This window comes from Triplophysa rosa, linkage group LG1 (assembly GCF_024868665.1).
Source record: "Triplophysa rosa linkage group LG1, Trosa_1v2, whole genome shotgun sequence".
NCBI lineage: Eukaryota > Metazoa > Chordata > Actinopteri > Cypriniformes > Nemacheilidae > Triplophysa > Triplophysa rosa.
Window position 1 is genome coordinate 13801597 of NC_079890.1, and position 25379 is coordinate 13826975.

The window sequence follows — 25379 nt, forward strand, 5'->3', positions numbered from 1 at the left end:
GGCATAGATTTCATGTTACTGTCGAAGTTTCTCAAAGGCTTCAGTGTGGTTGCGCAGGCCAAAAATATTCTTGTCAAAGCCTCGTGTTAGCGGTTTTAATATTCATTTCCTCGAACTGGAGAGCAAAAAATATGAATAAACAAACGAGGCAGTAAAGATATCAGACCATAGAGCAGCGAGAGAGCGGGTTGGAGGAGAGACGCAAGCAAAAAGTGGTGGGAGAGGGGGAAGGGAGGGGTAGCAAGAATGAGGGAGGAGACCATTGGAGAGAAATATCTGTCTACAGTGAAACGGCAGTGGCAGACCAATCTGCTCCATACACTGCAAAGGGGGGTGTCAGAAAAGAATGAAACTGTTTTGAGGTAGAAAATAAGCGTAGTGGTGAACTGAAGTGGACAGAGAAGAACTAGAAGAAACCGAAACGTTTGACATTTTCAACCACGTCATTCTGCATAGAAAAGGTATTTATTCTGCAAACACATGCTTTAGATTTGTTTGACTAGTTAATCAGAATTGTATTGTGATAAACATGTGAAAAGTAGGCTAATTGCTTTTAGTTTCATAGAGTTAAATCTCCAGACATGGGTTTATTTGTAAAATACCTTGAATGCTTGAAAATTATGAAATGGAATACCTTGAGATGATTTTGCAAGCTGTCATACTATGCATTACAAAGTTATTTTTGTCTGAATGACTATAATATGTTTTTTGCGAGCACTGTTTGACAGACTAAGGCTTGGTCAGATTTGTGGCAGTGATAGTAACTCTATGTTTATCTGGCTGGGTGACTCGGTTATAGATTACCTAATCCACGCTTTACTGGATTTCACATTTTACATGCCCTACCTTACTGAAAGAGGAAAAACTCCAAACTCCTATATTCTCCATTGTGAATATCAATGTCCTCTTTTATAGTTGCTCTGTGTATGAGTATTGTTACCAGAGTTAATGCCCACTAGATCAAATTCCTTGTAACCGTGTACTTGTATTTGTTTTTTTCTTTCAAGAAATGTAGGATTTATAACGTATTTAAAAACCAATCGTTGTATCTTATTCAAGTTTAAATAAAAGTGGTTTGGTCACTTTCAGAACGTAATTTAGCCCAGAAAAGAATATTCTTATGCAATCGCACTCTTTGCTAACTAAGTGTAAACTCACTGATGCAAATTATTCTGCTACAGGTTCCGTAGTTCATGTGGTTTCGTAGCGGAAGCTTTGAAAATGTACTAAAAATATGTTGTCAACTTCAGTGTGTGTGCATGCAGATGGAGTACAAAGTGACAGTGGCCACTGGAACATCCGAATATTCGGGAACTAACAACTATGTGTACGTGACTCTGGTCGGAGAGAGAGGAGAGAGTGAGAGAACAGTGCTGGACAATCCAGGGCTTGACCTCTGCAGAGGAGCCGTGAGTCAAAGTGTGGTCATGTGTTTATTTCTTTAGAGCTCTTTTCTCGCTGTGTTCACGTCTTCCATAAATTCGATACTATTCATGTAGAGTCCCCAGGTGAAATACTAAATGAGTCCTAATGTGTGTCGCTTAGATACTTTGTTGTTATCTCTTTATTAAAGTATATTTACAATGTGCAAATGCATTTAAGTGAATGACATTCTTATTTTTCTAATTCGGTTTTTATGTAGAAAGCCTAAACGCAGACCTCCACACTGGACATGTCAGAGCATGTGCACATCACCCTTCAGTATGTCGCTAACCAGTTCTTTTCTCCTTTTTTCACATTCTTTGTGAAGGTGGATGACTACACCGTCCGAAGCCCCGCTGATTTGGGTCCCCTGATACTTGTGCGACTGGAAAAACAAAAGTACTGGGTGGAGGATAACTGGTTCTGCCGTTATGTGAAAGTCAGTTTGCCTGGAGAGAGACTCAGTTATACTTTCCCCTGTTATCGCTGGCTAGTGGGAGACGGAGTGGTGGTAGAGCTTAGAGAAGGCGCAGGTCAGCTATGCGATATCTGAAATGTTTCATTCAGCCGCTTATGCAACAAACTAATACTTCCGTTGTTGTTTTCTTCCCTCTCACAGCCAAAAAGTTGAGTGATGACACCTTGCCAGAGGAGTTATCACACAGAAAGGCTGAGCTTCAGGAGAGGCAGAAGACATATAGGTCTTCTTGATAATTACATACACTGCATTCCTTTCTTTGTCAAGAATTTTTGGTCAAAAAGGGTTCATATGTCTCCTCTCAGATGGCTGGCATGGGCCCCAGGGATTCCGAAATGCATAGATAGCAAGACAGAGGCCGACCTGCCCCAGGATGTTCGCTTTGACAATGAGAAGCGCAGTGACTTTGTGGGATCCTTGCACTATGCGTGAGTAAAAATGCAAAACATTTATACCTTAAGCTATACCAAAACGTATAAATGAGACCATACAAATTAGCTACCTAATGAAATAGTTATGAATTACAGACATTATGTTGGCTTCATCAGTTCATCAGTGTGTTGACCAACAGCTAGACCAGCACCAAATGCTTCCAAATTCACTTACATTATTATAGCGTCACCTTGACAATTTTTGGCTTATATGGTTTCAGCAGCAACAATATAAACAAACGTTATGTGGCCCAAACTTAACTACTGGTAGACCTTGCAAAGAATCAATTACTCTTGAGTTGTTCTAATTGTATTTAATACAATTAATATACAATAAATATGAATAAATAAATTGTTATGTTATAACCAAACACAGACCGGGTCAGAGCGTGCGTCCAATGAAAGCGTCTATAGCAGGGGTCTCCAACCTTTTTGTAAGCGAGGGCTAACTGAAGAGAAAATATCATCTAGAGGGCTACTTGTTGATAAAATACTTTTAAACTTTAAACATGTGATGCATTATTTTTCAGTACACAGGAGGTTTTCATTCACATATTTTTGCACTTGAATAAATTAAAGCTTAAAACACGTGCTAATAATAACATTTTCATGACGATAGTCACATATTCGTCAACTGTCCTGAGCATTATTGTTGAGCCCTGTGTTTGGCGGGTACCTTACAGAGTTCATGCGGGCTACCAGGTGCCCGCGGGCACAACGTTGGAGACCACTGTTCTATAGGAATACATCCTTTCTTTTTTGTTCAAATACAATTTATTTGTGATGTGATCATTTAAATGTCCATTCATTCATAAATGGAACTAAGCACCAACCCATCCAAGCCTTCCTCTCGCCTCCAGACTTTTGGAGCTTTCTCTGAAAAAATTGGCAATCAAGTTTGGAAAGTCCTGGAATGATCTGGATGATTTCAAAAGGATCTTCTGGAAGCTAAGAAGCCCTATTGCTGGTACAATCTCTCTCTCTGTCTATCTGTATATTATCAGGAATATGTATTAGGGAAGTTGCCTAATTTCCTGTAAACTTTCATCCCAGACCAAGTCCGTCTTTAAGGAAGTTGCCATCGGTCAGCTGTGTGTCCAGAATAAAAATAGAGAAGAATATAATAAATATCATGTTTTGCTGCATTTATACATGAGGGATAAATGCCATTCATTTTACAACATACTATCGCATTCAGTTTTGTGCTCCCAAGAATAGACAAGACAAGTCATTCCTTTCAGTTTCAAAACTTTATTTAGTATTCTCCTGCAATTCTTGACTGAATTGAATCTTTGTTTCAGAACTGTCTTGTCTGTTTTCATTTTTATATTCTACCGTAAATTTGTGTTTTTAAAGGAAGCTCATGAACCAAGAAATATTACACCCCCTTCCAGCATATGTTTCCAGTCATGGACTAATATGAATAAACCAAACTAATGTGCCATATGTTCTATTTGTGCTTAAGAATATCATTTTAAAGAATATGTGATAAAAGATGACTACACAAAGGCATAAATTGCACTCTAATCTTTCTAACAGCTCATTTGCTGATGGGATTTCAAATAAATAAAAAGATGGGTTTGTTTGTTAGAATACACTATGGAGCACTGGAAAGAAGATTGGTTCTTTGGTTACCAGTTCCTCAACGGCTCAAACCCACGGATGATTAAGAGGATAGATAGGCTTCCTCCTAACTTTCCTGTATGTGGAGACATGTTGCAGCCTTCACTGATGCCCACAACCAATTTAAAGATGGAACTCAAGGTGAGAGTTTAGTGTGTATCCATGAAAGTTTGGGGAGACTAATGTTCAATGTTTTACATTCACAACCGGCAGACAAAAACAAATCAACCTGATATCTTTAGAAATAAAAATATTGAAATACCAAAAGTAACTCTATCAGCAGGGTGCTTTTCAGATGCATTCCTGAAAGCAAACGTTACCATCTTTGAATTCAGTGTGGGCCACTACCCAAACCCCACAGCACCTATATTTTTTCCAATCGAAATCTATAGCTAAATATGGAAATCAATGAGCTTTAAAGCAATACTTTAGCAGTTTTGCTCACGGCTCCCCTGTGTGGTTGATAAGCGTAATTGTCTGTTACCAGTGTTGTAAGTAATGTTGCTGTATAAGCTTCCCCGAGGGCTGTGCAATACACATGAATTTATTTACTAAGCTGATTAAACCGGCGAATGCAGAAACATTGTTTAGAAGCCATGTGGCACTCTTCCGCAGGCAGGGGATGGGCGGGGCTGTGTGTACCAACCTGAACACAGAGTGTGGTTGTAACCGCTATGAGGCTGCTCAGGTAGCAACGGGAGTAGAATTCATCTGGTTAAGAGTTGTTATACCACTGAAATAATTTTAGACGCATTATTTTAAGGTCGAAAAACTACAAAGTGTTGCTTTAACTGACAGCCATTGGGGTAAAAAAAGAGTCTGCCCACAAACGCAAATATAGTGCCAAACCCAAATGAATGAACTGTACAGTAGCTGGTCTTCACCAACATATGACTCAGTTTACCTGTTTTAAAAATAGACTAAATTGTGCTCGGAATCGCCATGGCAAAAACATTTGATTTACATTCAGTAGCTAAATATTACCAAGAACCTCCAAATCAACATTAGTCTGCCACCTTAAGGAGTTCTCTTAGACAAACATGTTCTGAATTTAATTGTTTAAAAAAGTAAGAATCCGCATCACCTACAACTGTAACATTGTTAACAGCAAGTGAGGAAAAGTGGTTAGAGAGAATGAATGCATACTGTAGATCATACACTTTTGAAAATAATGGTTCATTAAAGTCTGTGTAAAGCAGTGTTAAATATGTGAAATAATGCTTTCCTGTGGCTCAGTGGTTAGAGCATGGCGCTAGCAACACCAAGGGCATGGGTTCGATCCCAGGGATTGCACATACTCAGAAACAAATGGAAGTATTATGCAATCTAAGTCGCTTTGGATAAAAGCGTCCGCCAAATGCATAAATGTAATGTGTTTGTCACACCCTAGAAAAATGTGTTATTAACTGCCCAGCCAAATTTGAAGGATTAAATAAACGGCAAGTAAATTAAATAAGTTATCAAAATCTTTAAAAAACAGTATTCTCTGCTATCAAACACTGGGGGCGTGTCTGCTGTCTGGGCTAAATCCACGCCCACATGCGGCAAAGCCTCTCTTACCTGTCAAATTCCACAACAACCTGAACGTTGATGCTAATGCACTCTAGTCATGGTGTTAGGGCAGGGGCCATGCTTAGAAATGACTTCAAGCCTGCCCAAAAAATCCTGAACACAAAAAGTTGTTTGTAGTAGAACAGTTTCTTCAGACTGTAAATGGTTCTCTTAAGAACGTTTGACTGAAAAGTTCTTTCAGGAATTAAAAATAATTCTTCTATGGCATCACTTGGAAGAACCTTTATAGCAAGTGTTGCTCTGTTGAGTCTGCCCTACTCTGTTATACTGTATATAAAATTGTTGTTATAGTACAGTGAATATTTACCACAGTCAGTCTATTAATGTTTTTTTCTCTTGAAGAAAGGAAATATATTCCTGGTTGATTATGCTTTAATGGATGGAATTCCCGCCAATGTAATAAGTGACCAGCAGCAGCACATAGCTGCTCCACTCTGCTTACTGTATGAACACCCTGACAAAGGTCTCATCCCCATTGCCATACAGGTACATTTTTTTGTGTTTCATTTGTTTGTCTTGTTTAATCTGAGTTGCTTTACTAATAACATTTCTTTATCCAGTATTTGAGCGAGACCAATCTACACAGGTATGTTTGGTTAATTTATGTTAACAGGTGTAGGAAACTTTTTCCTCGTCGAAGCAGAGACCTGGAGACGTTGGGATATCTTTCATACAGAAGTTCTCTTTATTGAGGACTCGCTGTGCGTCGCTGTAGTCATCCAAGTCTGACTTTTAGTTCAGTACAGTAGAGTTTTATACCTTTCAAGGGGGCGGGATACATAGAGGTGGAGATGATTTACACAAAGCATGCAAATGCAATACAGGAATCAGCCGTTACCGGAATTGTCCCAGCCAAGGTCTCATCAGCATAACAGTGTCATTCAAATGCATGTGCTAATCCAATCAGCCTGACAGTATTGCCCATACCTTCACATTATCATAGAGACAAAGGCTTAGCTGTGCCTTAAAGCTTAACATTCAACTTTAACTTGGGACCCTGCCCAATGGTCAGGAAGTGAATAAAGACAAAAGGGTAATGTTTCAGACATCTGGGCTGCCTGACTTGATATTCATAGAATGTAACCGTCTTTACCTCAAAATGTGAAACATAATGTACATAACTTTAATCTAGATATAACATTGTATAAATTTGTAATCCCACACAGGCATAGAGTTTAAGATGTTTTAGAAGGTTGTATTTGATAACATTAGTAAATGCCTTAACTAACAATGAACTATATAGTTTTTTAGCATTTATTAATTCTTGTTATTTTTAATTAATGTCAACAATTATTCATGTTAGGTCATGGTGCATTATGTACAACATTTCATTTTAACGGTCCAGTGTATGAAATTTAGCGGCATCTAGCGGTGAGGTTGTGAATTGCAACCAATGGCTCACTCCACCCATTTGAAGCACTATGGCGGCTGACACAGGACTAAGATGTGTCACGTTTTGCTTATTGCGAAGGAGATAACATTTACAAAATGCGCTCTGTAGAGCAGTTTGTCCATTTAGGGCTACAGTAGAAACAACATGGTGAATTCCATGCAAGGGGACCCGTGGTGTATGTAGATAGAAATAGCTAATTCTAAGGTAATAAAAACATTACACTTCCATTATGTAAGGTCTTTATACACCTCTGAAAACACTGTTATGTATAATATATGCCTTGGTAATTTTTCACCAAATGATAATGATGTGTTTTGTTAGAAAACAATCGAATTTCAGAGAACCAACAGCACTAAAGATGATCATTGTTGTGTGTTGTGTGCCACTGCGATCATGCCACGAGTAAGTGCAAAAGTTTACTTAGCTTTTTATATTTATGGATGTAGCTTGAAATGGACAGCCTAAAGCGCTTCTCCTTTTTGGTTGTCGATGTACTGTATGACGTAGTGTTTGGATAATTTGACTCACATCGTTGACCGTAATCCTATAAGCATCTTGAAGCAACCAAGTGAAACATGCCATTGTTCCCTACGGACGCTACGTGCGCTGGATGTAACAGAGCTGGCTGAGATTTAAGTGGAAGTACGTCATTGCTTCGTGCATATACCCCATTGACTCTGTTCTCACTCTCTCATGCCACACATCCCTTTTCTCACACAGGGAAGTACCCACCATTTTTTTGTGTTGTGTAATACAATTTGTGAAATAATTGCCTAAAAGCCTAACTGTATTTTGGCGCTGCAAACATTTCGCAACACCCCAGTGGACTAACAGCGCTAGCTCGCCAATGTCAAAATAAGTGTGGTGGCCAATCAAACGTAAAAAGGCGGGAGTTACTGCTCACCAGCCAGACGCTGAAATGTTGAACGATCGATAATATTATCCACGAGTGCAAACTGCAAAACGGAAATTCATGTAATGTAATTCGTAATTATCAGTGTGACTAAGAAACCACAATAATGAGCCGTTTACCGTTTTATTAGGGATAACATTAGGAATAAATGTGTGCATATATTATGAATGAATGTAATGGTTATCAAGTTCACTTGTCAAAGATTAAAAATTCACAAAATTATCCTAAGACCTTCACTAAAATATGTGGCTTTAAAAGTGTGTTAATAGGGTAGCCTATTAAAATGTTTTTTTTAATTTCTTTATTTTTTCTAATGTCTACTACAACCTTTATATGACAAGTCCATGTCTGGCCTGGAAAAAAATTAAAGGGAAAATTCACCTAAAATTGAAAGTAATAAATGATGTTATCAAATGTTTTGACGATCACAATGTTCGTAAAGTTTTTTGTGTGTGTTTTGTGTTTGTCCCAAACGTCACCAAGCCCGCACCCAATTGTCGGAAAATCTCACTCCAAGATTAACTCAAACATTGGCAGCCCTGATTGAATCTGAAGAATCATAGAAATGTCTAATTGTTCTTCTTCATTGATTTTTTTAGCTTGAGCAGAAACCTGACAAAGACACGCCCATATTCCTACCCAGTGACCCGCCTCTGGCCTGGTTACTGGCTAAGATGTGGGTTCGTCACGCTGAGTTCCAGTTCTTTCAGCTGTTATCACATTTGCTACGCACGCACTTGGTGGTGGAAGTGATCTGTGTGGCCACAATGCGTCAGCTACCTGCTGTTCACCCTCTATATAAGGTCAGAGAAAGTCTACTTTTCATGATAGAGACCTTTGCACATTTCAATGCATGATCCCTTATAATCCCCTGCCATTTATTATTTGTACACCATATAAAAGAGACTTTTAGACCACTTTGAGACCACATTAGACATCTAAAAAAAGACTAGATTAATTAGGAAATTCAAGCTGACTAATAAAAAGGCAAATGAATCTGTGCACCCTTATGTAAAGAAAATATATTTTCCAACATATTAAAGGCGGGGTGTCCGATTTCTCTTAGCTATTGTTGATGTTCAAATCACCAAAACAAACACACCCCTACCCCTATCTTTCGCTTTCGTCAGTGCTCGGCTCGGCTAATGTCCGTCCTGTGCACATTACTGCTGATTGGCTACAAGGTTGTTTTGGTACTCGGCCCGACTCAGTTGTCTAGAGCGTAATTCGGAAATCGGTTACCCCGCCTTTAACTCAGTATAATAAATTGTTTCATAGATAGTTATTAGTGTAATCAAATGCAAATCATTTAGCAATTTATTCCACGGGGTGCATAATAGACCAAGACATAATAACAAAAAGCAGTTTTCCCCAGGTTTGTAAAATTTGGGGTACATTAAACAGCAACTGGTTTAAGGAGCACAACTCATAACTCCCAGAGATAAGATTAAAAAGGTTGAAACGACAGATTAAGTGCACCATAACTTTGTAAATACATATATATTGGTTAATAATGTCCACCCCACATAAAAAGTGCACCGATACATGAATGACTTTACATTTGTAACCAAAATCAAGGATGTTTAATATATATTTAAAATATATTAAATATAGAATAATACATAGTTAATGTAATACAATATTACAAAATATTGAAGAAAACATAAGGAATTGACGCTTTTCATATATTGAAAAATATAAGCATTTGATTCCAATATATGGAAATGTTTTTTATATACAATGCATTATATCTTCCAGTATATTCATGTTTTTGTTTCCTGTGCAATTACACATTTGACAGTTCCAGTGTGTTGTTATTAGAAAAGGCCTAAAAAAGTTTTTTTTTTAGATTGTTTTGCTAATTGTATTATTTGGCCATCTGCTGACCTCATCCTTTCACTTTGTTTCTCAATGCAGCTCCTAACTCCACACTTGAGGTACACGCTTGAGATTAACTGTCGTGGAAGAACACAGCTCATCTCCCCAGATGGCATCTTCAAAAAGGTGAGCTTTTGATACACAAGAACCATATGCATATGCACATGCTCAGGAATTCTTTGGTGGCATTTTTTGCTCATTTCCATATATTCAACTCACTTAGTTGGTTGTAAATTGTTTTTTTTTAGGTGGTATCAACAGGAGGAGATGGAGTCTTGCTTCTGGCACAGAGAGAGTATAAAGTACTAACCTATCGCTCCCTCCAGCCCAAGTTTGACTTCTTGGACAGAGGGGTTACTAAACTAAGAGGCTATTTCTACAGGGATCATTCCATGATGCTGTGGGGGGTGATTCAAAAGTAATGCAAACAAGCTTATGCTTACAAGCCTATACAAGCCTTGCTATACAAGCCTATGCACCCATTTTGGGCATTCTTTTTTCATGTGACTGTCCACATTATATTTAATTTCCACATGATTTATGAAGTGTGCAGAACACAAATAACAGCATTTTTAAATCGTAATGAACTAGCTCTTGTAGACACTCAGGATTTTTTATTTACTTGAGGCTCTTTTCTCTCAGCTTTGTTTCAGGTATTGTTTCTCTGTACTACCAGAGTGATAGTGATGTGGAACAGGACACAGAACTTCAGGCATGGATTAATAATGTGGTCACGGAGGGCTTTGTGGGTGTGCCTGATTTTGGTAAGTAGGAGTTCAGAATGCCAGACTGTGTTTTTACATGGTTGTATTCACCAATGTCCCATAACAATAGTGGGTAAGGGCTATTTATAACCCATGTGCAGCATATCGTTTTAGGCTTGCCAACAACACACAGTAAATACTCCAGAAAACCATTGTCAATACATCACCAAGGTTACATAAAACACCCATGAACACAAGAGGGTTATAAATACACACCAAGGGCCAGGTGTACACAACGAAGGCTACGCCCTCATATTATTTCAACCCCATACACACACATTTCTTTCTTCTGTAGAACACAAAAGAGAAGTTGGGGAGAATTTCAGACAGTGTTACGTGTCTTTCAGTAGCATAAAGATGATGCAATTTTCTCATTTTGTGTTTCTCAGCACAAACAATAAATAAATAAATGGGTTTGTAACGACCAGTGGCGTTGCTAGGCCCTTTTTAGCCAACCTAAAGTTCTATTTTAGCCCCCCAAAAATATTGTGAGTAATAATGTAATCTGTACAAGAATTCGAGATCGCTTTATAGTCCCTTTTAAAACTCTTATTATGAAAACGGCGTTAGGCTGCGTTATTTAGCGCATTCTTCAGTTCACAGCAGCACATTGGAGTGACCGTCATAAGCAGAGTAACGTTACAAGGTGTGTGCATTAACATGACATCTGCATTTTTGCTATTCTTTGTTATACATGCAGCTTAATATGATGCGGGAGCGATACAAGATCTTTTACCATCCACTGTCAAAATGTTTTGTCTGCGTTCACCCCTCGTTAACTAACGTTAGGTGTTTACCTCCAGCAAAATGAAAGCACTTCACACCAATGACGGCATACTTTAGAAAACGATCATGATGAAATTGTAGCGCACAGAAATGTGTCATTCATGATGATGTGCTGTTTCATTTTTCTGCACCTGAGTTACAGAGAGTTGACGGTAGTTTTGAGAGCCCAGAAAGACGTCGACGGGCAGATAGAGTTACTGTATTCAGCCTGGTGCGGCTGTGTGTTATTCATTGTTCTGAGTTCCGAGGAAACAAAAGTGTACCTAGAAGCTCTTTGTCGTTTTTCAGACGCTTCAGTATTTGTATTATTAATTTAAAACATATTGTGGATGTAATAGATGAACACGCAGTCATGCACAGGAGTGACAGTGCTCGTGCTAATCAGAATGAATGGCAGGGAACATGTCAAGTTATTTCTACTAAATAATGATTCAGCAGTTGATTGTGACATTTATTTTATGGATTTGTGGCTGTTGTTGTCACTTTGAATTATAAATCAGAATCAGAAAGAGCTTCATTGCCAAGTATGTTTGCACATACAAGGAATTTGTTTTGGTGACAGGAGCATCCAGAACACAGAAACAGCAACAACAGTACACAGAGACCATAACACAGTAAATAATTAAAATATAATATAAATATAAAATAAACAATAAAAATAAATGTTGCAGATTGACCGATTGTGATATTCATTTGAATAACAATAACTTGTCTTTATGCCTTTCTGCATATTCTTTCTTAATTATTTATTTTAGTAATGTATACAGTATGTGGTGCTTAGAGTGTGGCTATATATATATATTTATTTATATATATCCTCATTAGAGGATGAGCACCCCTAATATTGAAAACCTAGAATCGCCCCTGGGAACGACATCAGCGTACGATCCTGACATGAACTTTTTTGTGAACAAACCCTTCAAAGAGATGTTCCACCCAAAATTCATGACAGAATTTTCATTTCTAGGTGGAGTATCCCTTTAACACAAGAACAACGAAGAGGAAATTTACGTTATAAGGAACACAATAGATAAAGACAGAGCGCCCTCATGTGGTTGATAGGGACGTCTAAAGTTACTATGATGGCTCAAGATGCCTTAGAAGGACAGTTTAGCCAAAAATAAAAATTAACTCATCATTTATACACCCTCATTTTGTTTACAACCTGTATATGATTCTTTCTTCTGTGAAACACAACAGAAGATATTTTGAGGAATGTCTCAGGGTTTTTGTGACTGACCCTTAACCTGTCTTGTGTGGTCTCGTTAGGTCTAGCTAGTGAGCTGAAGAGAAAAGAAGAACTGATCACACTGATAAGTGTTGTGATTTTCACCAGCACAGCACAACATGCTGCCACCAATAACGGACAGGTAACCAACACAAACACACATCTGATCAGCTTCCAATTCATCCAATCCATATAATATGACTCTTCTTACGTCATAGTTCCTCTTTATATGCTATAGTGTTGTTTATTCATGACAACATAGCTGATAAATTTGCTAAGACCTTTTTGGAAATATCTACACATATGTATATTAGTATTAATGTTTTTGTTGCAGTTTACTTTCTGTGGCTGCAAACACATCTCTCCACTAAAATGGTCACCATGCATTAGATAATATGTTTGTTTACTGGACACTTTAATAGGAATTTCGATTCAGCTGTAACACGACTATTAAAAATAATGCAACTTTCACATATACTGTATATTTGAATAATATTCAAAATAAAACAATAAAAAATATTTAATTATAAAGTGTCATCAGTATAGCTTGCTTATTAAAGAAATCTGTTCTGTTTTGTTCTTCTGTGCTGTAGTTTGATTGGTGTGCGTGGGTACCCAACACACCCTGCACCATGCGGCAGCCCCCACCAACTGATAAGGATGCTGTTACTATGGGCCTGATCATGGACTCGCTCCCTGATATTAGCCAGTCCTGCATACAGATGGCCATCACATGGCATTTAGGGCGGGCACAGCCAGATGCGGTGAGTTACCACACAGCTGTGCCTTATCACTTGTTGCTGACTTTATTGTTACCATGTAAAACAAAATATGAATGTGCAGCAGAAATTGTGGTTGGGTAAACTATGAAATATTGACATGCATTTGTTTTATCAGATGTGTGACAGACTACTTTACAAGTTTTTTTTCCCCTGTGAAATATTAAAATCAGCACAATTTATTCCCACAAACCTTGTTTCTTTCCTATCTCTCAGATCCCAATGGGCCAGTATGTGGAACACTATTTTACTGAGCCTGCTGCTTTGAAGGTGATTGACAAATTCAGAAAAGAATTGAAAGATGTTGAGGAGCAAATAAAGGCTCAGAATGAAGGACTAGATCTGCAGTACCTTTACCTGTGTCCAAGCAACGTTGAAAACAGCATCACCATTTAGAGAAGGCTCTTTTCAGTGTGGTCTGTGAAATTCATTTCAGTGGAGTCTTGATTGTTAATCCATGATATAAATCCAATAATGTGAAGTTGTGACAGGAAAGTAGGATAATGTATTTTTAAGAACATCTTCAGTACTAAGAATATAAAAGTCTAGTGACATATTAATAAATCCAGTGAGTGTGTGTTTTTTGACCTCTTGCAGATGTAACCGCTAAATAGGAAGGTTTGGACTGTGGTGCCATCTTACCACTGTATTACGTCTGTTTCCTTACTAAAAGAGTGCGTTACATGCATACATAACTGCTGCAGAAAACACTGATATACATGTTTGTAGTATTTCATATCTACATGTTCTTATATTATCAAGTTTTCTGTAATAAAACTTTTTACTGTAAAAAAGCTCAAAAGGATTGAGAAGTGTATCCCGAGCCATTTATTGACAAAACCGAGCCAGCATAATCATTTCAAATTCCATTCAATATGCAAGTGTAGTGGTACAAATAACAACTACTTAAAATCAATTATCAACGGTGTTTGTAGTACAGATTTGGGGATTTTTATATTTTCCTTGTCCATAGATCAAGAGGCACTTTAAAGGCATATTAGTGAGGCACAAGTTAATCATCCAGATCTCACACATCTAACATTTCGAAGAAAAGGGTAACATTCATCAAAACACATCAAACATATACCATATTAAATATCCTCATTTATGCTTAATTTTTAGATGAACACAGAATTACACACACGAACAAAACAATCTAAGCAGGGTGCATCTCTAGGTGGTGCTAATGCACCAGATATTCCTTGCGCTTGTTCAGGCGAACTTGACAAAATGACAGAAATCCTATAGCCACATAGATCGCTGCTGCGATGAAGCAGTTGTATCCAACTTTATTGTAGAGATCATAAATGCCCTGCAGTGGTGTTTGCCTGAAATATGAGAAGAGAAAATGACTCCGTAAACAATTCAAAGCTGAATTAAAGCAACTTAAATTAAATGCATACATTGGCTGTTCTTTGCATTAATTGTAAAACTTGCACTGTTTTCCCTCAAGTTTGTATTATGTACTAGTGTTGGTTAAATCACTTATAAACAGGCTGATAAATAAAGTGGTCTAGTGGGAAAGAAAGAGTCAGAGGTATTGTCATGAAGTGGCAGACAGACTAATCATTTTGTGACTGAATGAGTAAATGGCAAAAGGAACTCACTGGTTGTGCATGTCTTCTTCTGTAAAAGGCACATCCTCTATGAGCACAGCTGAATGTGTGGTGAAGAAAATCCCCAGCATTGCCTAAGAGAAATCAGACAGAAAACTCTCATCATGTATGGATTTTTTAAAAGTATAACAGCCTTCTTTTGTGACACGGAAAGTTGTCTAGAAAAACATTCAAACCGTTTGCGCTAAAACCATACAGATTAGAAAATATATAAAAGGGGTGGGGGGTTAATGATACTAAACTGGTCAGCTGCATGTTATCATGTTAAGACAATTTAATCGTTATTACTATTAAAGGAGGGCTCGTAACGCTGTTTTGACCCCAAACAATAATATTAAACATTTCAGAACAACATTTAATTGGTATTTTAACATATCTAAAATCTTAACACATTCAGAGAACAAATGGCAATACACGAAGACAAAATTACCAGCATAATGACACCCCAGATGCTCAGCACAAGTCCACACGCTGCCAGTTTAGGACCGCAAAAAAGCAAAGAAGCCATTTTTGTAATACACGCTTTCCAGGTTTTAGTTCCTTTGAGATGTCTGATGGCAGTTTCTAGTGGAATAAACTTTATACGACCGTCATTTGTACTTTTAAAAGGTACTTTCGTTGGAGTTGATCTAGTCTCGTCGATGTCAACAGTCAGTCACACGATTAAATCAGCTGACTTTACAGGAAGCGGAAGTGCACTTCACTGCAGCGTGCAACGTCATACACCGTTCGAAACAAACTTTTGTAACTCTGCTATGAAGGCTGTCATTCACTTCCACCTTCATTTAACTGATTCATTATATCAAATGGCAGCTTTAATTAGTATTACTACTGTTTTATTTGTATTGTTTTATGTAGATTTATATAGTGTTGTGGTCATTTAAATTATACTTGCCTGCATTTTTAAAACTCTAGTAACACAATACAACAACAGCAAGCATTGTTAAAACTTTAAAAGCTCATAAATTAAGCATGTGTAGACTTGTGGACATTTGACACCCATACAGCTAGTACAGCAACTAATCGTAGTAAAAGTCTTAGGAAATAAGATATGGATATAAAAAAGTTGCTATGCAATTATTTGCCATTAACTATAGCATAGTTTTTATAAATCAATTTGGAATTAGTAATATTTGCAAGTGCCTAAAACTGGTCACTTGAAATGTTACTTTTATGACTCTGCGATCTTTCTCCACCTCCACCCTTCACGTTCTCAACCCATAACAAAACGTCGCCAAATTCGTTTGGTTTTCGCTGTCTGTATTGAGTAAATACACTACAGGATCAAATCGGACGAAACTATAGAAGTATAACCGTATAGCCGACAAGCAGAAGTTTGAGATGTGAAATAAGAAAGAAACTTAATCCCAAGGGATGTAAAAGACTGAAAAGCAGACCGAAGATACAAGGCGGGCGCGTAACGGGACAGCACGGAAAAGATTTGTTGTAAACCCCAGGAAAACTATGGGAACGTGTGGTTACTGACGAATAACTACCAACGCAAAATTAGACAAACGCATTTCTTCAAGAAGATATAGGTAAGAATACATCTAAAGAAATAAATGAAACTATTAAGAGACTTTAAGGGTGCATCGCGTAAGAGCAGAGTATACGTGGTTCAACTTAAAGCTAACGTTACATGGCTAACTACGTGCAAATCCTTGAAATGTAGAAATGTTTATTATGATGATGAACTTATTTATAGTTTATTTTGCACTTTCTTAAGTTATACAGTAGATGGGGCTCCCGTAACGTTACTAAACGTTCTTATGTTGTTTTAAACGTTGTAACTTACGTAAAACATGTTTTTTTCCTCTTTTTAACAAAAACATGTATTAAATGTTTTCTTATACTGTGTCAGATCAACAAAAGTCCGCTGAAGAAACAAGAGTTGGATGAGCCTGTCTTGACCCGATGAGAGTTTTCTTAAAGAAAAAGCGTTTTAGTGACTTTAGTGAACATGTGGCATATCAGCATTGCATCAGCCTATCAACATTCTGTAGGCCTGCCTGAAATCTTGTCTTCTCCATCCACAGAGGCCTCGTGCCACACACATGTTAGGGAAATTGGGAATGGATGGAGAGAAGGAAAAAGAACGAGAGAGAGGAGATGAAAAAGAGTGTGATGAGGCAGAGGAGGATGCAGAGGGGGCAAGTTTGGTCTGGCAAGAGACGTACCCCAATGATGACCTAGGCTTACCCATAATGCACTGGGAGGATCTAAGTCTTCGCATTGCTGAACTTGAGAAGCAGCAGGAGGAGAGAAGACAGAGGGAAAAGGTCTGAACCAAAAATGAGGAGAATCATGAATTAACTTGACAAATCTGACACAACCTGTGAAAAGCACTCATAGTTAATTTACACTGTATTGTGGTTATGTAGGATTTAGACAGGCTGACAGTACAATGGCCAGAAATCAGGGGGCTGAGCAGTCACAGGGAAACTTATGACGACATGGAGGATGATTGCAACAGTCGTCTGACTGCTCTAACGTCAAGGTCACACAAATGTTGTATCTAAATTATTTCCTGTGCATTTTTTCAAAACGAAAAAAAACAAACACTTGTGCATTATTATTCCAGGCTTCAGAGCCAAACGAATCTACAGCTCTGTTTCATCAACAACAGTGAAAGTGAGGAGGAAGAAGAGGAAATGGAGGCAAAGAAAGAGGTTCAATAAATTGTCACATATTGTACTGATGCCTATGTAATGAAAATTGTACTTTTAGTGTATTTTACATAGACTTGTGCTGGGATTTGTAATTGTTTACAGGTGCCAAAACAATCCAGTAAGAGTGGAAACAAGCAGAGGTTAGAAAGGCAGCAAGGTTCCAGCTCTACATCGACTAAGAAAGCCAGATCAAGAGGATTCAAGAATGATGTCAGAGCTGCACTGAGTGTGCTCAAACACAAGTTCAGCCTGGAGCAAAAACAGGTAAAAAAGGGAGATCTCATACCTAGTACAAACTTTTATGTTTTTTTTTGGCAAGCAACAGCTTTTTTAAAGCGGCAGTCCGTAGGATTGGCCTCTTTGTGGCCATCTCAGTTTGTAATTGCTACTGCAGGTGATGTGCGGAGATATTTCTTTGCGTGAGTTGTGATTCGGCACTGTTCAACTGCGCGGATGAGTCTGATGTTTTGAGTCGTGGCTTCTGTGACAGTGCAGCGGTGAGAATCTTCACTGTACATCAGTAGCGCATAATAAACAAACACAGATAACATGGCAGATGATATAAGACGAAACAAATAAGAACATAAACAGACACAAATAGCGCAAATGGAGGCTGTGTTGAAGTGTTTTGATATTATTTCGGGTGCTGGGTCATTTTGTTATTTCTCATGGAAACTCCCGTAACGCGAACCGGACAGACGATCCCCGAACGCGGGTCTCCAACGCTGACAGGCACGGTCATAAATCATTGTACATCATACAACTATAGGTGCTGGTCATATAATTAGAATATCATCAAAAAGTTGATTTATTTCACTAATTCCATTCAAAAAGTGAAACTTGTATATTATATTCATTCATTACACACAGACTGATATATTTCAATTGTTTATTTCTTTTAATTTGATTATTATAACTGACAACTAATGAAAATCCCAAATTCAGTATCTCAGAAAATTAGAATATTGCTTAAGACCAATACAAAGAAAGGATTTTTAGAAATCTTGGCCAACTGAAAAGTATGAAGATGAAAAGTATGAGCATGTACAGCACTCAATACTTAGTTGGGGCTCCTTTTGCCTGAGTTACTGCAGCAATGCGGCGTGGCATGGAGTCGATCAGTCTGTGGCACTGCTCAGGTGTTATGAGAGGCCAGGTTGCTCTGATAGTGGCCTTCAGCTCTTCTGCATTGTTGGGTCTGGCATATCGCATCTTCCTCTTCACAATACCCCATAGATTTTCTATGGGGTTAAGGTCAGGTGAGTTTGCTGGCCAATTAAGAACAGGGATACCATGGTCCTTAAACCAGGTACTGGTAGCTTTGGCACTGTGTGCAGGTGCCAAGTCCTGTTGGATAATGAAATCTGCATCTCCATAAAGTTGATCAGCAGCAGGAAGCATCAGAAGCGTCTCGCCTGGGCTAAAGACAAAAAGGACTGGACTGCTGCTGAGTGGTTCAAAGTTATGTTCTCTGATGAAAGTAAATTTTGCATTTCCTTTGGAAATCAGGGTCCCAGAGTCTGGAGGAAGAGAGTAGAGGCACAGAATCCACGTTGCTTGAGGTCCAGTGTAAAGTTTCCACAGTCAGTGATGGTTTGGGGTGCCATGTCATCTGCTGGTGTTGGTCCACTGTGTGGAATGGAATGGAATGGAATTAGTGAAATAAATCAACTTTTTGATGATATTCTAATTATATGACCAGCACCTGTATATATACTATATGCAAAGCCTTGCCATCATATCCGGGATATAAGTCCGTAAATTTGAGTAAAATCACAGGCTTCACTTGGCCGTGCTAATGAAATACAGATGTGGGGAGGTCATTTCTAAATCACACGAGGTCCCCAGATAATACTAATCCCGCGCGAATAGGGCTTAAATTACATTTATCATAATGAACATAAAGAGAGAAAGAACAACAGATGAAACTGTACCCGTCTGCATTAACACAACAAGTGCGCTACGGTTTTTGTGATATCTGTTGAAATATTAAAAATTTGTCTTACCTGTTCAGAAGAAATAAAGCGATGTCTGCATCCGTTTACAATACTTTCAGATCACGGAGTTCAGGGCACGCCACATTTGAAATGCCTTGCCAGTATTAATTCTTGTTTTCGCACGAGTCCGATCACATTCCCTGTTTCTTTGTAAACCGTCTTCAGTTCGTTCGTTCGTTCTTGTTTTTCACAAATGATGAATCCCCAGATGTCAACACTGCTTGGCGTTTAAAAGTAAAAGTACTAAACGCCGCCATAAATAATACTAAACGTTGTATGAAATCCTACCCACCAGTTGTGAGTACACTACACGCTATAAACCGCTTGTCACTCGGATCCACACGCGGGCTAGCAGCCGGATCCTCTTCGTTCTGTGTACGAAAGTGATGAAATTACGCATAGACGAAAGACACCATATAAGGATCTCCGGGAAAGATGACCCGACAGGGCAAATTACAAACCATTATTACAAGCTTTCCGTCGTGAATCCAGCAAGAGTAATCACACAGTTTTAAACACCGTTCTGTCATGTACTTGCTCAATAATTGGTTTTAGCTCATTTTTACTCAAAAGAACTTGCGGACTGCCGCTTTAAGGGTGTGCAGCCTATCTCATGTATTGTTTTGTATACTGTATACAACGAGATGGGCAGTATTACTAAATCTTATATCACAGAAGGAAAACCTATATATCACAATATAGTTCTATACAGTGCACAACATACTTATTTGGTTATTTAATATCAGCACATGGCATCAAAACAATAACTCTTATTATTATCATCTATGGACTGGTTCACGTTGGACATCCCAGAGTAGTCTTCATACTCTAGATATACTGCAGTATAACAAAATCTATACACATTTTCTTCTGTCACTTAGCCTAGACATGTTATGTATTAAGGAATAGTTCACTCAAAAATGAAATTTATCCCATAATTTGCTCACCCTCATGCCATCCTAAGTGTACATGTCTTCCTTTCTTCAGCCAAATACAACTGGAGTAATAATAAATAAAATCCTGGCTGTTCCTAGCTCTGAAGTGTATTGTGAATTGAATTGTGCCCCATTTTTGAATCTATAGAAGCAAAAACTCTAGACTAACATTTGAGAGAGGTGGCACTGGTGCTACCAAGTTTTTCAGTTGGTGCCACTAACCCTTAATTTGGTAGCACCAGAGTCATGGGGTGAGGTAAGAAAAAGGAATCACTAAAACTTCATTCACATGTGTTTAATACATTAATAAATCAATTAGAAATTAATAAAAATCCTTGTTTATGACTTAATTATTTTTATTGTATATTTAAACTCTCTTTCAACACTTTACCATATTTAAAGCACATCTTTCTTAAAGCTACTTTCTTCCTTTATTTGTTGTGAACAACTCGTATAAGAGAACACAATTCCTTTAATATCAGTGAGTGTGTTTGGGCCCGTCCTTTGTTGTTTAATGAACATTATAAACATAGATCTTTATTATGCTGATGCCCCTTTAAGAGCTAGCGTGCTACACTGTAACACACATGCGTTTTGTTTCCCAACTGTTTGTTCACGAAATGGACTACCTTTACAAGGATTCTTGTTTAATTTTGATGGAATTTTGTGTTTATTTGTCCATTTCATAGTAAGAAGGCGTGAAAGAGAACTCAGTTTAGTATAGTTTAGTTGTGCTCTGACTCCCTGGGTGCACGCATATCTCAAACAACCCGCAAGGCCTGAAGGCTTAAATATCTTGTAACACGCAGTTTCTGCCAATCTCATATTAATCTTGAGTTCCAATGCAGTAGTATTGCATACGTCGTATCTTCGAAGAGTATTTAGTTTGATCAAATTAATAAAAGAGAGATACAGCTGTATGATTATTTCCGGAAAAAGACGAGCTGCTGGAGGCAGGCAGGGGAGACGGAACTCCAGCACGAGCATACAATACATCATCGCAATAATCCCTTTGTGTTTTTCACATTATGCACGTACGTGCTGATTGCCAACAAAACACAGACATATGACTTACCTCGTGCAGTTCATTTAGCACTGGGACCGGGATTTATCAGTTTCAATCCACCGTTTATATAACTTATATAACCATCACTGAAATACCGTGAACAAACATACACACCTCAGTTTAAGAGTAACAAGAGTAACGAGCTGCAGCTGCAGACTCACAGCGTAGCCAATCTTGATGCAGCGCAGCCAATCTTGATAAGCGGTTCTTCCTATCGCTCTTCAGTTGGCACGTGGGTGGGCTATTTCTTTCGCCTTGCCTTGGGCGTGCTTTTCCGGGAGAATTGCCCAATGAAAGGAATAGGATCCCTGTTACGAAACAGGGATCCAGACTTATAAAAAACTTTCCGAAACAAGTTGGAGTGCTGGGTGAGTGTATCAAGCACAGAAATACTACGTCATACGTCCAACTTGTTTTTTAACCATTTTTGACCATGTTAAGCATGAGAAACCAGCATGTAAAGTTCTCTACAGTGTAAAGAAGTCAGAATGCATGAAATAGCATGTTACCCCATCTTTAAGTGATTATTCTTCATGAAAGCTGCATTGATGCACGTTTGGCTTTATCAATAGAGACTAAAACAAAATAGGATTTAACGTAATGTATAATGTTAACATTTTGTATGCTTTGCAGTATTGTTAGAGAGCTTTATACAATAGTATAGTGCTTAAAGTTTAAACACACATTTAATGCATTAGCTTCACATGCATACAATACACACAACACATTTTGTTATCTTTGCTGTTTTGAACCTTAGCCGGGGAAATTATTGTATTCTGCAAGCGGTAAAACATATTTGAGTTGCAAGATTGAGCGCTTCACTTGTTTGCTCTGTCGGTCCTTCCGCTTTATCATAGCATTAAATGCTCCTCTTTTTACACCCGCGAATTACGTCTTTGGGGGCAGGGGCACTGGTCGATAAGTGAATGGTTGAAGGAGGGGAGACGAAAATGAGTGACTTGAATGTGCCGCTTGCGCAATATAACATTTCTACGCATTAATTTTATAATTTGCAAAAATTATATATTGATCAGTTTGGCAGTCACACTGGTGTGACCATGAAGAAAAACTGGTCGCACTGGTAGTTAAAATAGTCGCAAAATGCGACCATTTGGTCGCAGTCAAGAGCCCTGTTAGTAATCCATACGACTCCGGTAAATTAATAAATGTCTTCTGAATCTAAACGATACATTTGTGAGTAAAAACTATTTCTATTTTGAGCATATTTGGGAAGGTAGATAGGTTGCATTAGAATCTGAACATGTATAGAGAAGTACATCCGTAATGGTGGCACTTCGGCTCCATGGTTCTCAACATCGAATCTCATTGGTTCTCTGTTCTCAGAACTAATGGAGTTCATGGATATACAGTATGTGCATTTTGGAGGTTTTAAAATAAGGCACAATTCAATAGCATTACAAAGCTAGGAACAGTCCGAATTTTATTTATTATAACTCCATTTGTGTTTGGCTGAAGAAAGAAAGACCTGTTCACTTAGGAGGTCATGAGGGTGAGTCAATTATTGGATACATTTCATTTTTAGGTGAACGATTCCTTTAGATCTGTATGCAAATGACATAATTGTACACCACTGACCCCCATCACAGACCGTATCTCCCAGTGAGGCTGTCAGAGACAGGAAGCACTATGAGCGAAGTGACTTGAAGAACTTAAGCTTGAAGAAGCTGAAAGCATTAAGGACCTCACTAAGCAAAGACATTCAAGGTAAGAGCCCAACTGATGTATGAAGCTTCATTTTACAATCATTTGAGAATAAATGTGTATGTGTGTATGTGTATAGACCTCAGTTCAGAGCTGGTGGCTCGACTTCTCACAAGGGACCAGCTGAGGACAGAGCAAGATGCCCTGCTACTGGAGGCACAAGATATGACATCACTATGATGTACAGTCAGAAGGAACAAAAATTACAAGACATTTGTTTACAAGACCTGCAAACTGTCCATGAGCTACCTAAACTAATAGACTGCTGTGAAAAGCAACAACACTCCATCTCGACAGAAGACTTGTGGTTTGAACCATTTTTATTCAATTTTTATGCAGTTTTAAGGCACAGATGAGATGGGGAGAACTATTCCAAATCAAATTGTTTTTAAACAATAATCGTCCTTTTTACGACTTCAAACATTTTATAGTCACACTTTATTTGATTGTTTGTTGAAGCTGTAGTTTAATTGACAGCAGTTTACATTTGTACAATTATTATGTCAAAGAGATAAACTTACAGTTGTATAATAGCACTATATCGCTGCTGTAAACCTGAATGAGTGATTTTTATTTTTTGCCATAAATCATTATTATTAGTCCGCCTTTATGTTTGTCACTGGGTTTTGCGAATATCTAACAAAAAAGTATTAAAAATTGCTTGTCACCTTTGACAACACAGTATTGCTGTGTACATCCAAGGTTTAGGAAGGAAAGTGACGATATGCATCAATGGACCGTATATTATGTGCCATATACTGTATGTAGTGCCTTTACTAAACATTTTTGATTGGCATAGCTAATTATACCAAGTTTTCATTGAATGTTAAATACAAATAAAATACAGGTTACTATTTCATACTATTTGGGAAAATATAACGCATGTGTTTAAACATTACACTGCCAAGCAACTCATGACTGGATTGTTACTGTTTGTGAAATACTAAAATATTTGTTGTTTTGAGGAATAAAAGGGATTTGAATAAGGATATGCGTGTATCATGAATTGTTATGGTGAATTTTAGTTGTGTGTCTGTCTGTGTGAGTGTTTGTGTTGTCAGAAGGCCAGCTCAGCACTAATAGAGGAAAGAAGAAAAAGGGAGGGACAGATCATGGAGCAAAAGATGACCAAGGAGGGCTGGATTGAGAGAATGATCAAAACAGTTAACAGAAACAGCTGAAGTAACTAGGAAAGACAAGATTCAAGAGTCGATGACATGACAGACTTAATAATGCCTTAAGATGTTGTTCTTTGAACTGCACAACTGGATTTAACTTTATAGCCAAATTAGATGTTTTTCAGTGTTGGAGCAGAGGTGTTTCTCAGGTGTTGGGTTTTCTTTATTCTTCATGTTTTCTGAAAAAAGGACTTTATCTCATAATCTCATATCATAAATCAGACATCCGTTGAAAAGGTAAGTTTACTTATCAATTTATCAACAGATCATGAAACCAGGACAATCTGCCAATGATGTTTAATCATTTAAGTTAAAATAAACTAAATAAATGTATACAAGGTATGTTTTTACATTACATTACCAATAAATACGTTAACAGTTTACATGCAGGCCAGCAGACTGTCACAAAATGTAGTCAATGTGATTTATAACATGTGTTATTTGCACATTTATGATATTGTCTTACTTCACAAGTAAGAGCTGTCTTATTTATGTAGCCAAACCAGATCTACCCTAATGTCATTAGTGACCTTTAGGTACTGGCTGATCTATTGACATAGTGTCTTATATGCCTCACGAGTGGTAGGCAATAAGACATACAATATGCGCTCAGTCAGCTGTGTGCTGTTTACAGCGCACACTGTAAAACTTTGCTGTAGTTTTTGCAGCAGGTTTGCCAGTAACTTACTGTAGATTTAATTACTACTTAATATATTTTCCAGTACTGTTTTCAGTTATTTTAATCTAAATTAAAACACTTTGACTTTTGAGATTCAAAATGAGCAAGAGACTGGCATTAGCACAGCAACCCTGAAAAAATGACATGCTTCTTAAGCGTTTTTCTCTTGTTTTCTGTAAAAATATTAAAAACTTCTTAAATTACGATACATTTACATAACAAGAAAAGTGACCCAAGATATTTAGTCTTG

At 37.8% G+C, this 25379-nt stretch overlaps 3 protein-coding genes across 4 annotated transcripts; 2 read left to right on the top strand and 1 right to left on the bottom strand.

The window, feature by feature from the left end:
- Positions 1–258: 258 nt before the first annotated feature.
- On the top strand, positions 259–13830 carry alox12 (arachidonate 12-lipoxygenase). Of its 2 annotated transcripts, none has more exons than XM_057361322.1 (15): positions 259–461; positions 1266–1409; positions 1751–1955; positions 2042–2123; positions 2206–2328; positions 3192–3298; positions 3923–4095; positions 5869–6012; positions 8432–8635; positions 9750–9836; positions 9959–10128; positions 10353–10474; positions 12530–12630; positions 13082–13252; positions 13484–13830. In XM_057361322.1, exons 2-15 carry the CDS (start codon positions 1266–1268, stop codon positions 13661–13663), a joined length of 2013 nt encoding a protein of 670 aa, XP_057217305.1. In that variant the 5' UTR covers positions 259–461; the 3' UTR covers positions 13664–13830. The 2 variants fall into 2 exon arrangements, with proteins under 2 accessions (XP_057217305.1, XP_057217261.1); XM_057361278.1 differs by having other exon boundaries at positions 260–461; positions 1251–1409.
- Positions 13831–14077: 247 nt separating this feature from the next.
- On the bottom strand, positions 14078–15560 carry rnaseka (ribonuclease, RNase K a). Its single transcript, XM_057361457.1, has 3 exons — positions 15314–15560; positions 14875–14957; positions 14078–14595 (listed from the first exon to the last, which is right to left on the bottom strand). The coding sequence occupies exons 1-3, from the start codon at positions 15389–15391 to the stop codon at positions 14451–14453; spliced, it is 306 nt and encodes a 101-aa protein (XP_057217440.1). The 5' UTR covers positions 15392–15560; the 3' UTR covers positions 14078–14450.
- Positions 15561–16056: 496 nt separating this feature from the next.
- si:dkey-6n21.12 (schwannomin-interacting protein 1) lies at positions 16057–24259 on the top strand. Its single transcript, XM_057337095.1, has 7 exons — positions 16057–16421; positions 16920–17162; positions 17265–17380; positions 17465–17552; positions 17655–17816; positions 23158–23275; positions 23352–24259. The coding sequence occupies exons 2-7, from the start codon at positions 16938–16940 to the stop codon at positions 23450–23452; spliced, it is 810 nt and encodes a 269-aa protein (XP_057193078.1). The 5' UTR covers positions 16057–16421; positions 16920–16937; the 3' UTR covers positions 23453–24259.
- The last annotated feature ends 1120 nt before the right edge of the window (positions 24260–25379 follow it).

Excerpts from the sequence above, each read along its gene's own strand:
- rnaseka (XM_057361457.1), bottom strand. The coding sequence starts at position 15,391 with ATGGCTTCTTTGCTTTTTTGCGGTCCTAAACTGGCAGCGTGTGGACTT. Across the intron at positions 14,958-15,313 it reads TCTGGGGTGTCATTATGCTG|GCAATGCTGGGGATTTTCTT; the intron begins GTAATTTTGTCT and ends GATTTCTCTTAG. Across the intron at positions 14,596-14,874 it reads GAAGAAGACATGCACAACCA|GCAAACACCACTGCAGGGCA; the intron begins GTGAGTTCCTTT and ends CTCATATTTCAG.
- si:dkey-6n21.12 (XM_057337095.1), top strand. The coding sequence starts at position 16,938 with ATGTTAGGGAAATTGGGAATGGATGGAGAGAAGGAAAAAGAACGAGAG. Across the intron at positions 17,163-17,264 it reads AGAGAAGACAGAGGGAAAAG|GATTTAGACAGGCTGACAGT; the intron begins GTCTGAACCAAA and ends GTGGTTATGTAG. Across the intron at positions 17,381-17,464 it reads CTGACTGCTCTAACGTCAAG|GCTTCAGAGCCAAACGAATC; the intron begins GTCACACAAATG and ends TTATTATTCCAG.
- alox12 (XM_057361278.1), top strand. The coding sequence starts at position 1,260 with ATGCAGATGGAGTACAAAGTGACAGTGGCCACTGGAACATCCGAATAT. Across the intron at positions 2,124-2,205 it reads GAGAGGCAGAAGACATATAG|ATGGCTGGCATGGGCCCCAG; the intron begins GTCTTCTTGATA and ends GTCTCCTCTCAG. Across the intron at positions 13,253-13,483 it reads GGCGGGCACAGCCAGATGCG|ATCCCAATGGGCCAGTATGT; the intron begins GTGAGTTACCAC and ends CCTATCTCTCAG.